Genomic DNA, 12,761 nt, shown 5'->3' on the forward strand with positions numbered 1-12,761 from the left:
GGCTGTCTACGATTGCCAAACTGGTATTAGTTCTGCCACACTCAAATGCAGATGCAGAGAGGGTTTTTTTCCATGGTGGGGCTTAATAAAACCAAAACCAGGAACATGTTGGCTCTGGATGGAACTCTGTCATCCATCATGACCGTGAAAATGGCTGACATTGAACCACAGTGCTTTAAATGGGAGCCCCCAATATCAGTCATCAAGGCATCAAAATCAGCCACAAACACTTACAACACACAAGCTCACTCATAAACACAAACACACACAGAGAGACAGAATAACCACCACTGTTCAAGGGGCCCATTTGTTTTTCTTTATTTAATTTGTCTGTTTTTTGTTTGTTTGTTTAGAAAGGCATAGCTAAGACAATGTATTTAATATTACAGAATTTAGTGTAACAATGACCACTGCTGTTCAAGGGGCCCATTTGAGGCAAATTGTGTTTATGCTGATGGGACACTGGGAGGGACCGCACACCCCCACCCCACCCACCATCTCACTGCAAGCAAACTTGAAAACTTGAGAGCCCTGAATAATATGATAAGCGAATAAAGTTAAATATATGGCTGTGTATTCGCGAGTAAGTGTGAATATACACGTAGAAAAAGCCGTCCACAGTGATCGGCAGAAGAGTTCAAAGGGTTATAAGAAATTCATCTTAAGGTAAATCTAACACTAAAAAGTAAAAATATCCAACCGTTAACTGAAGCAAAAAATTATAATATTTTGCATGTTCTCCTCATGTCTATGTGGGTTTGCTCTGGTTTCTTGCCATGTGTCAGTCTTCGGCACCCTTATTATTAATGTTTCCCCCTTTGTATTTCCAATTTTCCATTTACACAACCCAGTCTTCTATCAACTACTGCAACACCTGTCCAATTTACAGCCACTTCTTTTCATCTGGCAGTGTTCCCACACAGCGCTATATCGAGCCAGAGTATGCTCAATAAGACTCCCACCACCCCCATCCCCATTCGTGCATAAACATTCAACCACAAAAGTTTCGAGCCGAAACAAGTGTTTGGCCTAAAAGAGGAGGATTATGCACAAAACATACTTCCTACTGTTAAATATGATGAAGGGTTTTGTAGGACAGGATACTGTATACTCTGTATCATTGCTGGTCTAAGTGTTTCACCCAATTCAGTTGCATCTCATCTACTGCTATACCCTTACCTAAGGATGCCCAATTCAAATTTAAGGTTCAAAATGCTTCGTTATTCAAACTACATACAAGTACATATTGAAACTACATACAAGTACATATTGAAACAAAATGTTCCTCCAGGGCGATAGTTCAACACGGATTGTGAATATTGTATTTGCACCCAAGTTCTAACACCTGCCCCCTCCAACACGCAGCAGCCATTCACTTCTTTTTACCTGCATGAGGCAGGGGGATTCACAGAGGGATCAGTATTCCGGTACAGAGAGTCACCCAGGTGCCATCACCCAGCCAGCAAAAGCCACAACTACAGCAGCTCTTTCACCCTCAAACAGTCAGTCGATAGCAGAGCTGAGATTCAAGCTAGAGATCTCAGCAGTGGTGGTTAAGATCGGTGCTAAGACTGCTGCACTCTAAGCCCAGAGTTACATTTTCGACAAAGTACATGTTCGAATAGTTTAAGCTCTGATCTGAAGATTCCCTTACAAATGTATGTAAACGACTACTTTAACTGTAGTTATTAACCTTATATGAATCAGCAGTTAAGGTACAGGGACTTAAAATGTTGTAGAACTTTATTAAAAGGACACTGTTTGCTTGTTCCATTTTTTATGTCTGGAGGATTCATTTAAAGTTCATTTAAAGAACAACTTACATATTAAAGAGGTTATTCTACTTCTCTAATCACAAGTAAAACATCATAGTTATGTTTTGTAAAAGTTTATTATAAAGTCAGATTTGTATTAAACACAAAAGAATAAATTTAAAAAAGCCACAATGACAAAGTGATAAAAAGGAACATGTTAGAGCTGCACATACACACAGTACATTCACTGCTGCAACAGAATCCAGTGCTCGCTGCTCAGCTTCCAATGTTACTATAAGAGTTATGCCCTCCCTCATGTACCCTACAGAAATCCTGGCCCAACAGTGCTTTCTTCTTACAAGGCTGTCCAAGCCTGGTAATGCCAGAACATAGTGGACGCCCCAAGAAGGAACTGGCACAAGAAGAAAAAGCAGGTCAGTGCTTATAGTAAGACTTTTTTATAAATCCAGACACAAATGCAGACATTCATAATGGAATTTAAATGTCATACCTGTTGCTGTTAACTGAATGATTAGGGCTGGAACTACGGGATTGACTCACTGTGTCCAAGACACCTCCCAGATTCCTTTGGGCAACACTCTCAAGAACAGCCTGCCAAGCAGAACATGGATCAGCATGACAATGTCAACCTATTTATACAAACGTTTTAAGGTAACTGAATGCATCTTTCCTCTAGACAGATCAATAATAACATTTTTAAAAGGAGGATTTGTTTTTCTACTTACCCCACCAAGGCTAAGTCGACTTTTCAGTCTGGGTGTAGAGTGGCTAGGAGTGCCTAAAGAGGGACAGCTGCGCCTGGATGGCCCATAACTGTGAGCTGGAGATACAGCCACCATGTAAGGGTCACCTATACCATGAAGATTAAATGAATAACACAAAATAAAGAAGTAATGTGAACGATTCTTGAAGCACTACAATAGATACATAGAATAAAATATATATTGTACATTTGTTTTTAGCTTTGCCTGACAGTTTGGGCACACACCTGTCATGAAGCTGTCCTGGCATGGCCTCTCCATCTCAAAATCAAAATCCAGGCTCTCTCTTTAAACAATAAATTGCAGGTGGTGAAAGTTAGAATATTTACAAAAGCGTAAACAAATCTGATCTAAGCAAGAGACAGTACAATATTCCACATCTTGTCACATTCTGTAAATAATCATCTAACTCATGTTTTTATAGTTTCTGAACAGTAGGGCTGCTTAACTATGGTAAGTTAAAGCATTCAAATATGGGAACATTAAAAATAATAAATATAACATTACCTTTAGCCCCATTGGGTAATTCCAGCTTTTACATGGGCTCTTGTAATTACACTCATTTTGAAACTAATGCCTGCAAAACTTTAGCCATATTTGGTGTAACATCAGCATCTAAAAAATCCATTTTTGTTGGACTCCTATTATTTGCTCATGGTTGCAAGGATTTTAAGGTATTTTACTCTGTACATATGAAAAGATTCAGAGAATTAAAAAAAAAAATTCTAACTTGCATTTGTAGATTCAACTTATACAGTTTAGGAAATATCAATTATGTGCAGAAACATTGATGACTTCTGTGGGCTTGGGCTTACTTAAAATTTACAGCGGTACAGTGGAAACAGATTGTAGTCTGACAAGTCAACTGAATACATTTCCCAAAAATCACACATTGCTTGTCAGGCCAAAGAAGAAAATCAACCATACAGATTGGCTTTTGAATTTTTGAGTTGGTACCAATGTCCATCATTGTATGCGAGTGCATTAATGCCTATTACTTGGGTAAGCTGTACATGACAAATCCTCCTTAGCACTGAGAAAGTCTGGGTTTTTATTCCAACATTGGCAAGTTGACCACTGTTTTGTGTACTTAAAAGTACAATCAAACTAGAAGTACTTATGTGGACAAAGGGCTAACGAGTTATAGACGCGAATAGTTGTATTCAAACACTGCCAAAATACTGTAGATGTCTTCTAGAAGAATATACGTTTTATCATTAACTATGCAAGTGAATAAGCACTTTGACATTAATAAAACATTTAGATATTTAAAATTGATTTTAAAAAATTGCAGCCAATAAACATTATGCAGCCAATATACATTGTGCAGTATGTTATGATTCACTGCATATGCTGGGTCATTCATATGTAAAAGAAAGCAGCCTGGCAAATTGTGGTGTGAATGACAGAATTTACACATGATTTAGGTTAAAGGTGCTTAAAGACTCACTCTAAAGGTGTTGAAGAGGTCGCTGGGCCGCATCCAGGGTTGATTGATTGATTTTATTGAACCATTTCACATTTTCTAAATAGAAGCAATGCCTCTTATAAGAAACTGAAACAGTCAGGGATAACACAAAAAATCCGTAGACTTACGGGTTTGTAGATTTTTCTGGAGTTTTCTTAGCTGGAGGAGCTGGAAGATAATGAGCAGCAGTGTCCTGGCTGGACTTTGAGGCCTTCAGTTTAGAAACGGCCCACAACAATTGCAGCACAAACCAGCGGCCTAAAGAAGAAGAATTAAAAAATAATAAATAAATTTTAAAAATAAATTAAATGTAAAAAAAAAATAATAGTTGGTCAACATTTGTTTTCAGGTATCATGATTCTGTTAGGTTTCCATGACATAAGTTGTTATGATGCTACCAATAATTGTTATGATCCCTGTTGTCATCGTACTGGTAACATAATGCTGTTGTAATTTACATTTACATTTTCTGCATTTAGCAGACGCTCTTATCCAGAGCGACTTAAGTGCTTCTATAGTGAACATATCATTTCTCAAGTTTAAGTAAACAACAGTCGAAGAACACAGATCTGCTGAAACCTGTTAGAACCAAAGTGTATTTTTTTTTTTTTTTTTTGGAAATGGAAAAAATAATAACTGACCAGCTGTTATGACAATTCAAGACTTGATGAAACCACATGAAATGACAGGATAGGTTATTGTCTTTAACTCACCCCTACTAACATGAAAGGGACACACACACTTTGACTAACCTAGTGAAAGTGTAAAGAGCAGCAGAGAGAGTGTGACCAGATCAAGGGCTGACTGCTGATTGACCTCAGCAATGGCGTTGACAGGCACAGTGATGAGCAGAGAGATACGGGAAAATCTAGGACACTGCAAAAAGGATAGCAGCACCGCAGACAACAGGAAATACCCAGCATGCATCACACATGTCCACACAGCACGCAGACTCAGACCTAAAAACGAAAATCAACCAAAATCAGAACATTTATATAAAAAAAAAAAAATTAAAATAAATAAATAAATAAAAAAAATCACAATGAAGACTAAGGTGGCATCAATCCTAAATGTAAACAGAACTACTTTAATGGTTCATCTTAATTGATGAACGTTAAATGCCCAAAACTTGCAACCAATTAAATCTTCTGGTGAATCCTTTCAACTTATTTACCACAGCTGATAACTGATCTCAAACAGAGGCATAGCAGACACTGCTGGTGCAGATATTACTCATCAGTGCAGGGAGTCAATGTTGTTTTGACCATGAAAAAACGAGTTGAATATTCTTCACCTGTTAATTCTATGTGTTGTGGAGATTATTGCTCTCCAATGTAAAGCCACATCTGATCTGTTTTACAAAATAAGTAATTCAGTGGGTCTTATGAGTTGTTAATTGTATATTTACTTTTACACAACGTATAAAATTAGGCATATTGTGTCTATTGCTAACCAGCCTCCTGTTCCATTACATGTAAATATTTTAGTCAATCAATCATTTAAAGTGTGTCAAGTACCAGCCCATCCCAGGTAGCCTTGGATCATATGTAGTCTGTCTTCTAGCCGGCTCTGCATGCTGTCCAGGTACGTCAGCATATAACCCAGAGTGCCGTTCATCCGTTCCAGTTTAGCCATGAGCTCAGAATAGAACTTCACTGTTGTGTTCTGCTGCTGCATGACTCCATTTAAATTAAGCTCTAAAAAAAGATTAACAGGACAGAATAATGCCATTATTTGTACAAGTTACATCATACAATGTATATGAATATTTAAACAATGCATGCAATATAGATCCACAGGAAATATAATTAAAAAAAAAAAAAAAAAAAAAACACATTATGTCATTAAAGACTGATGACTTGCCCATTTTACTGTAGATTTCCTGAGCACGTCCTCTGACTTCCGCAAGGTCATGCAGAATAGACTGATGGCCTTCCTGCACATCTGTTCCTTGTCCTTTTAACTGCTCACTGACATTTTCTAAACAGATAGATAATTTCTAGATAATACATATAAAATCAACAATTAATTAATCAAAAGTCAACAATTACTCTACATTCAAAATTTGAGATTCTGTGGAGATTTTGGGAAGAGGGGTTGACTGGACCATTTCCATTTCTGGATTGCATTTTCTCTTCTTCCAGTGTAGGGGTCAGTGCAAGGGGCATAGAGCAAAAGACAAGCACCTACACTCTCAGACAGAGCAATTGCCAACTGCCTCCTTTATACCAGCGAGTGGTGGAGTCTTACAAAGAGCCGCACCGTGTATGGAGGGTCACGCTGTGCTTTATGTAATTCCCCCAACATTCATTTTGGCCTCTGGAAAAGACAGAGGTCGCATTTTACAGTGGCACTGAGAGAAACAGCCAATCCAGGTCAGTGGCAGAGTTTAAAATCGGTGTTTTATTATTTTATTTAATGCACAATTACTTAATGAATGGTGAATTACATGTTTAAAAATGCATTTAAAGCAGAAAAATGCTCAATTAATAACTATGAAACTTAGAAGATTGCCAAAACTTATGACTGGACCATTTGTTACAAGCAACAGACCTATTTTTTGTGTAATTCCCTGAATAAGCTGTGCCACTAGCTGCTGCCCAGTACTAATCAGAGCTTTCTCCTGCGACAGTCTCTGCAGATTGGCACTGATCGAAGCATCCAACTGCTCCTGGCCCTCCATTAGCGCCCCCTGCTGGAGCTTTAAGGCACTGTGACCCTCCAACAGCCTGTCCAGGGATGCAGCAGTTATGTCCCTTAGCTCCTGCTGGCCCTCCTGCACACACAATAGCTCAGTGTTGACAAAGGAATTAAAACTACATTAAATGTTATTGTGTACTATCCAGTAATCACTAAATTACAAGACATCAAGTTGTTACAGATACACTGGGCTGTGGGTTTTAACAGGCATGAATGTAGATGATAGAATAAAATTATTTCACTTGTAGGGTAGACATTTTTTAAATATTTAGCTAAGAATTAAAACCCTAATTGAAAAAGTAACCTCACTTGCATGTCTTTGGACTGTGGGAGGAAACCAGAGCTCCAGGAGGAAACCCACGCAGACACGGGGAGAACTCCACACAGAAAGGACCCAGACCACCCCACCTTAGGATCAAACGCAGGACTTTCTTGCTGTGAGGCAACAGTGCTGCCCACCAACAATGAATAATGGAGATCAGTGCATGACTCTCCATATGTGATACTGAACCCTGTGTGAGCCCTCCTTAAGCAGGTGAAAATAAGTAGTTGGCCACGTGTCAGAATGGGTGTGTGTTAGGCATCCTAAAAACTCAGCTAAGGAAAGTTACTAGAGATGCAAACCTTCAAATCCTTCATAGCATCAAGCTGACTCGTTGCAGTTGAGATGAGTGCATTTACAGTGACCTCTGCCTGACGACGGAACTGGTGCTGGCGTGTGGCATAACATACGGCACGTGCCCGGTTGCTGACAATGTGATATGCGTTCCATGTGTCAGAATCCATGTCAGCTGTGCACTCTTTAATAGACTGTTTATAAAAAAAAGAAAAAAAAAGGAAACGCAAAGACTTCAGAAATATTCACTACAAAAAGTTTGAAATCAAGCACAAGTTTATCAAGACTTACTCATTCAAAATGACCATGAACATACATTTTCTTCCCAGTGACTGAACACATACGTGATAATCAATTAACAGGCTTACACGTTTAAACAGAAATACAATGTACATGGATCTAGTCCAGCTATTACAAATCATGATAAATAGGGATGTATTCTCTGTACTTATTGTAATTTGGGTTTAATTAAGCCTAAAATTAAAGGCACGTCAATGGCCTGGGTTAAACTTGTATGCCTATAGATCTGCAACAGCTTAAATAACTTTAAAAGGTCTACTTGGAGTAAATTTAAACATTGCTAAAACAGTTGAATCATTTTTGAATAAAACAGTTTACCACAAAACATAAATCAAAGACTCAGTAATATTTGTGAACAGTACCATTTCATTAGTGCAAAGGTAAGTCTTGCGACCCTCTATTTCTGACTGACAGTTGAATAAAGCCACTCCCAGTTTGGCCAGCTGTTCTTCTGAAAGGCCATTGCAGGTAGCCTTAAGCTGACGGACAACCTGGAAACAAGAAATCAGACAGACTTAAATATTTTTCAGAAAATCTTACCTAAATAAATTATATGCTTTAAATGTGTGGGGGGTTTAAGTAATTTAAAAATAATCATATGTACTTTGCATGTTGCCAGGCTCCTCTTATCCAATTTATTAGCATATACCCACTGCAGACTATGATTTTTTAAACCTCTAGTGGAACTAGTGCTATTGCTAAAAACTAAACCACGAGGGCAAACCTTAACTGCATATTGACAACAGAAATAAAATCTGAACATTAAAATTAATCCACACCCACTGACTTCTAAAACGTTATACAGTGGTGTCACATTTTACAATGAGTCCCACACAATTTCTTATCTACACTTATCAAATCAACAATTTTATATCTTAAATATGTAAAGCAATACGAATTTGTTCTTACTGTTACAAACTGTTTCTCAATACTACTGTCCATATCATGTACCTTTAATGAACTGTAAATTTTGCAATGGGGCACAGGATAGAGCAGGCCACAAGAACTAGCAGATTAAAGAGTGTTTTAAAAAGAGCAGCAAAATTATTAAAAACATTAAATCTCTTTTAGCGCTGTTTAAATTCTTGTAAAATTTCACTTATAAATGCTTTGCTTTATTTTTATTAGACTGTGTCCATTTTTTTGGAATTGTGCTTTTAATATACAGTATTAAAATTTCTGTCTGGTTTTAGAGTTAACGGTTTTCTCAAACAGATCTTGGCTAAAAACAACTTAAAAACAAAGACAAAATAAAATGTATTTACTTTCCATCAGAACTTGGGAAAAACAATTGACAGTGCCTTCTCGTTTTTTTTTTTTGTTTTTTTTTGTTTTCAAATTACCCCGTGAGAAAGACTTTGCCCAATTTTTTCGTTGTGGTTCTTAAATAAAAAATACAAAAGCATTGTTTCCTGACCAAACATGAAACATTTAGAGAACACACAAATTGTCAGAACAGCACTGATTGCTTTACTGCATCTATGCAGGATTGCAATGTGCACATGCAGCAGTGTTGTATTTCAATAGAAACCTGCTTGTGTGGTTGCCAAAAAAAAAATTAAAAAAAATTAAAAATAAACAGCACTTACCTTAAAGTGGCAGCTGTCTAGAGGACTCAAATCCATTTGTTTAGCTTCAGCCAAGATTTTTTCATCAGCAGCACTTATTTCAAAAGGCAGGGCTTGCCCCTGGAGAGTAGTAGGGGCAGGAAGCATAGTTGGGGGTACAGATGCTGGAGCTGTTGGTTCTTTCTTCATCCAGTCAAACAAAGCATCAGCTCTTCCACATAGAATGGTCAACACGCATAACTGCAGCAACCATGATCCCAGGTTCACCAAATTTCTCTGAATCATTTGGGCCCTGAAGGTGGATAAACTGTGGAATTGGGTTTTAGGAGCCTGTTGAAGTAAACAAAATGTCAAAACAGACCACTTAGTCATGAACAATGTGCACAAAAACTGCTAATTGCACACAACAGTCTAAATAAATGATAAAAAATGTGATGCCTTTGTGATATAAGTTTCCATATTTTTCTAATACATTTATGTATGGCCTGGTGTGCAGTTTTCCACCTACCAAGAATACCATTCTACAACTAACACTGCAAAGATTAAATCCTTAGTTCAAAAATCGAGTGAGCTGGCCTTTTTTAAATAAAATGTAGCTGAAACCAGTTCTTGGTGAAGAGCACTGTGAACAATATACACCGACTAGGCATAACATTATGACCACTTACAGGTGAAGTGAATAACACTGATTATCTCTTCATCACTGCACCTGTTAGTGGGTGGGATGTATTGGGCAGCAAGTGAACATTTTATCCTCAAAGTTGATGTGGCAGAAGCAGGAAAAATGGGCGAGCGTAAGGATTTGAGTGAGTTTGACAAGGGCCAAATTGTGATGGCGAGATGACTGGGTCAGAGCATCTCCAAAACTGCATCTCTTGTGGGGTGTTCCTGGTCTGCAGTGGTCAGTATCTATCAAAAGTGGTCCATGAAAGGAACAGTGGTAAACCGGCGACAGGGTCATGGGTGGCCAAGGCTCACTGATGCACGTGGGGAGCGAAGGCTGGCCCGTGTGGTCCGATCCAACAGACGAGCTACTGTAGCTCAGATTGCTGAAGAAGTTAATGCTGGTTCTGATAGAAAGGTGTCAGAATACACAGTGCATCACAGTTTGTTGCGTATGGGGCAGCAAAAGGGGGACCAACACAATATTAGGAAGGTGGTCATGTATTTTACACAGTTTAATGCTATACAGGTCAAAGTGCCAGTTTTTGAAGAGAATAAAGCATCTTTTTACAGCTGGGGTGATGGGATAGCAAACTTATTAAAAAGTCAAATCAAAATCTTATCAAATGCCACCCCACAATCATAAATAACACGAGTACTTAGCTTGTGATTTGAGAGTGTTTTACCTTAGGAATTTAGAATAATAGGATTGCAAACCAACGCAAAGTGAAATGTACAGTATAAATGTCTGAGACTCATAAAGTCAGTAAGTAGAAGTAGGAGTATTCTTTAAGAGTCTGATGGGGTGATTTGATAATAATTTGATTTGCATTTTACTTTACGTTGGTTTGCAATCCTATTATTCTAAATTCCTAGGGTAAAATAGTCTCAAAATCACAAGATGAGTACTAGTGTTATTTATTGATTGATTTATTTATTGTTTATTTATTGTTATTGATTTGACTTTTTAATAAGTTTGCTATCCCATCACCCCAGATTACTACAGTAAAGATGTCTGAAATGTATTCCATTAATAAAAAAGTTAATGCTCTTAAAGAAAAAAGTGGAGTGCTTTGATAATAATTTGATTTGCTTATTTTAGAATTTTACATTTGCATAATTTTACCATGGTATGTCTTTTGTTGCCTATATACAGGGGTTGGACAAAATAACTGAAACACCTGTCATTTTAGTGGGGGAGGTTTCATGGCTAAATTGGACCAGTCTGGTGGCCAATCTTCATTAATTGCACATTGCACCAGTAAGAGCAGAGTGTGAAGGTTCAATTAGCAGGGTAAGAGCACAGTTTTGCTCAAAATATTGCAATGCACACAACATTATGGGTGACATACCAGAGTTCAAAAGAGGACAAATTGTTGGTGCACGTCTTGCTGGCGCATCTGTGACCAAGACAGCAAGTCTTTGTGATGTATCAAGAGCCACGGTATCCAGGGTAATGTCAGCATACCACCAAGAAGGACAAACCACATCCGACAGGATTAACTGTGGACGCAAGAGGAAGCTGTCTGAAAGGGATGTTCGGGTGCTAACCCGGATTGTATCCAAAAAACATAAAACCACGGCTGCCCAAATCACGGCAGAATTAAATGTGCACCTCAACTCTCCTGTTTCCACCAGAACTGTCCGTCGGGAGCTCCACAGGGTCAATATACACGGCCGGGCTGCTATAGCCAAACCTTTGGTCACTCGTGCCAATGCCAAACGTCGGTTTCAATGGTGCAAGGAGCGCAAATCTTGGGCTGTGGACAATGTGAAACATGTATTGTTCTCTGATGAGTCCACCTTTACTGTTTTCCCCACATCCGGGAGAGTTACGGTGTGGAGAAGCCCCAAAGAAGCGTACCACCCAGACTGTTGCATGCCCAGAGTGAAGCATGGGGGTGGATCAGTGATGGTTTGGGCTGCCATATCATGGCATTCCCTTGGCCCAATACTTGTGCTAGATGGGCGCGTCACTGCCAAGGACTACCGAACCATTCTGGAGGACCATGTGCATCCAATGGTTCAAACATTGTATCCTGAAGGCGGTGCCGTGTATCAGGATGACAATGCACCAATACACACAGCAAGACTGGTGAAAGATTGGTTTGATGAACATGAAAGTGAAGTTGAACATCTCCCATGGCCTGCACAGTCACCAGATCTAAATATTATTGAGCCACTTTGGGGTGTTTTGGAGAAGCGAGTCAGGAAACGTTTTCCTCCACCAGCATCACGTAGTGACCTGGCCACTATCCTGCAAGAAGAATGGCTTAAAATCCCTCTGACCACTGTGCAGGACTTGTATATGTCATTTCCAAGACGAATTGACGCTGTATTGGTCGCAAAAGGAGGCCCTACACCAGGATAGTGGCCAGGTCACTACGTGATGCTGGTGGAGGAAAACGTTTCCTGACTCGCTTCTCCAAAACACCCCAAAGTGGCTCAATAATATTTAGATCTGGTGACTGTGCAGGCCATGGGAGATGTTCAACTTCACTTTCATGTTCATCAAACCAATCTTTCACCAGTCTTGCTGTGTGTATTGGTGCATTGTCATCCTGATACACGGCACCGCCATTGGATGCACATGGTCCTCCAGAATGGTTCGGTAGTCCTTGGCAGTGACGCGCCCATCTAGCACAAGTATTGGGCCAAGGGAATGCCATGATATGGCAGCCCAAACCATCACTGATCCACCCCCATGCTTCACTCTGGGCATGCAACAGTCTGGGTGGTACGCTTCTTTGGGGCTTCTCCACACCGTAACTCTCCCGGATGTGGGGAAAACAGTAAAGGTGGACTCATCAGAGAACAATACATGTTTCACATTGTCCACAGCCCAAGATTTGCGCTCCTTGCACCATTGAAACCGACGTTTGGCATTGGCACGAGTGACCAAAGGTTTGG

At 39.2% G+C, this 12,761-nt stretch overlaps 1 protein-coding gene and 1 long non-coding RNA gene across 2 annotated transcripts; one reads left to right on the forward strand and one right to left on the reverse strand.

Annotated features, from left to right (window-relative positions):
- Window positions 1-1,872: 1,872 nt before the first annotated feature.
- bmb (brambleberry) lies at window positions 1,873-9,473 on the reverse strand. Its single transcript, XM_063002711.1, has 13 exons — window positions 9,210-9,473; window positions 7,983-8,111; window positions 7,329-7,514; window positions 6,558-6,780; window positions 5,868-5,984; window positions 5,522-5,701; window positions 4,757-4,963; window positions 4,139-4,262; window positions 3,987-4,028; window positions 2,764-2,822; window positions 2,501-2,625; window positions 2,266-2,366; window positions 1,873-2,166 (listed from the first exon to the last, which is right to left on the reverse strand). The coding sequence occupies exons 1-13, from the start codon at window positions 9,471-9,473 to the stop codon at window positions 2,031-2,033; spliced, it is 1,893 nt and encodes a 630-aa protein (XP_062858781.1). The 3' UTR covers window positions 1,873-2,030.
- On the forward strand, window positions 1,987-2,670 carry LOC134321142 (uncharacterized). Its single transcript, XR_010013790.1, has 3 exons — window positions 1,987-2,188; window positions 2,291-2,426; window positions 2,510-2,670. It is a non-coding gene; the product is annotated as an uncharacterized LOC134321142 (long non-coding RNA).
- Window positions 9,474-12,761: the final 3,288 nt, after the last annotated feature.

This window comes from Trichomycterus rosablanca, chromosome 1, assembly GCF_030014385.1.
Source record: "Trichomycterus rosablanca isolate fTriRos1 chromosome 1, fTriRos1.hap1, whole genome shotgun sequence".
Classification (NCBI taxonomy): Eukaryota; Metazoa; Chordata; class Actinopteri; order Siluriformes; family Trichomycteridae; genus Trichomycterus; species Trichomycterus rosablanca.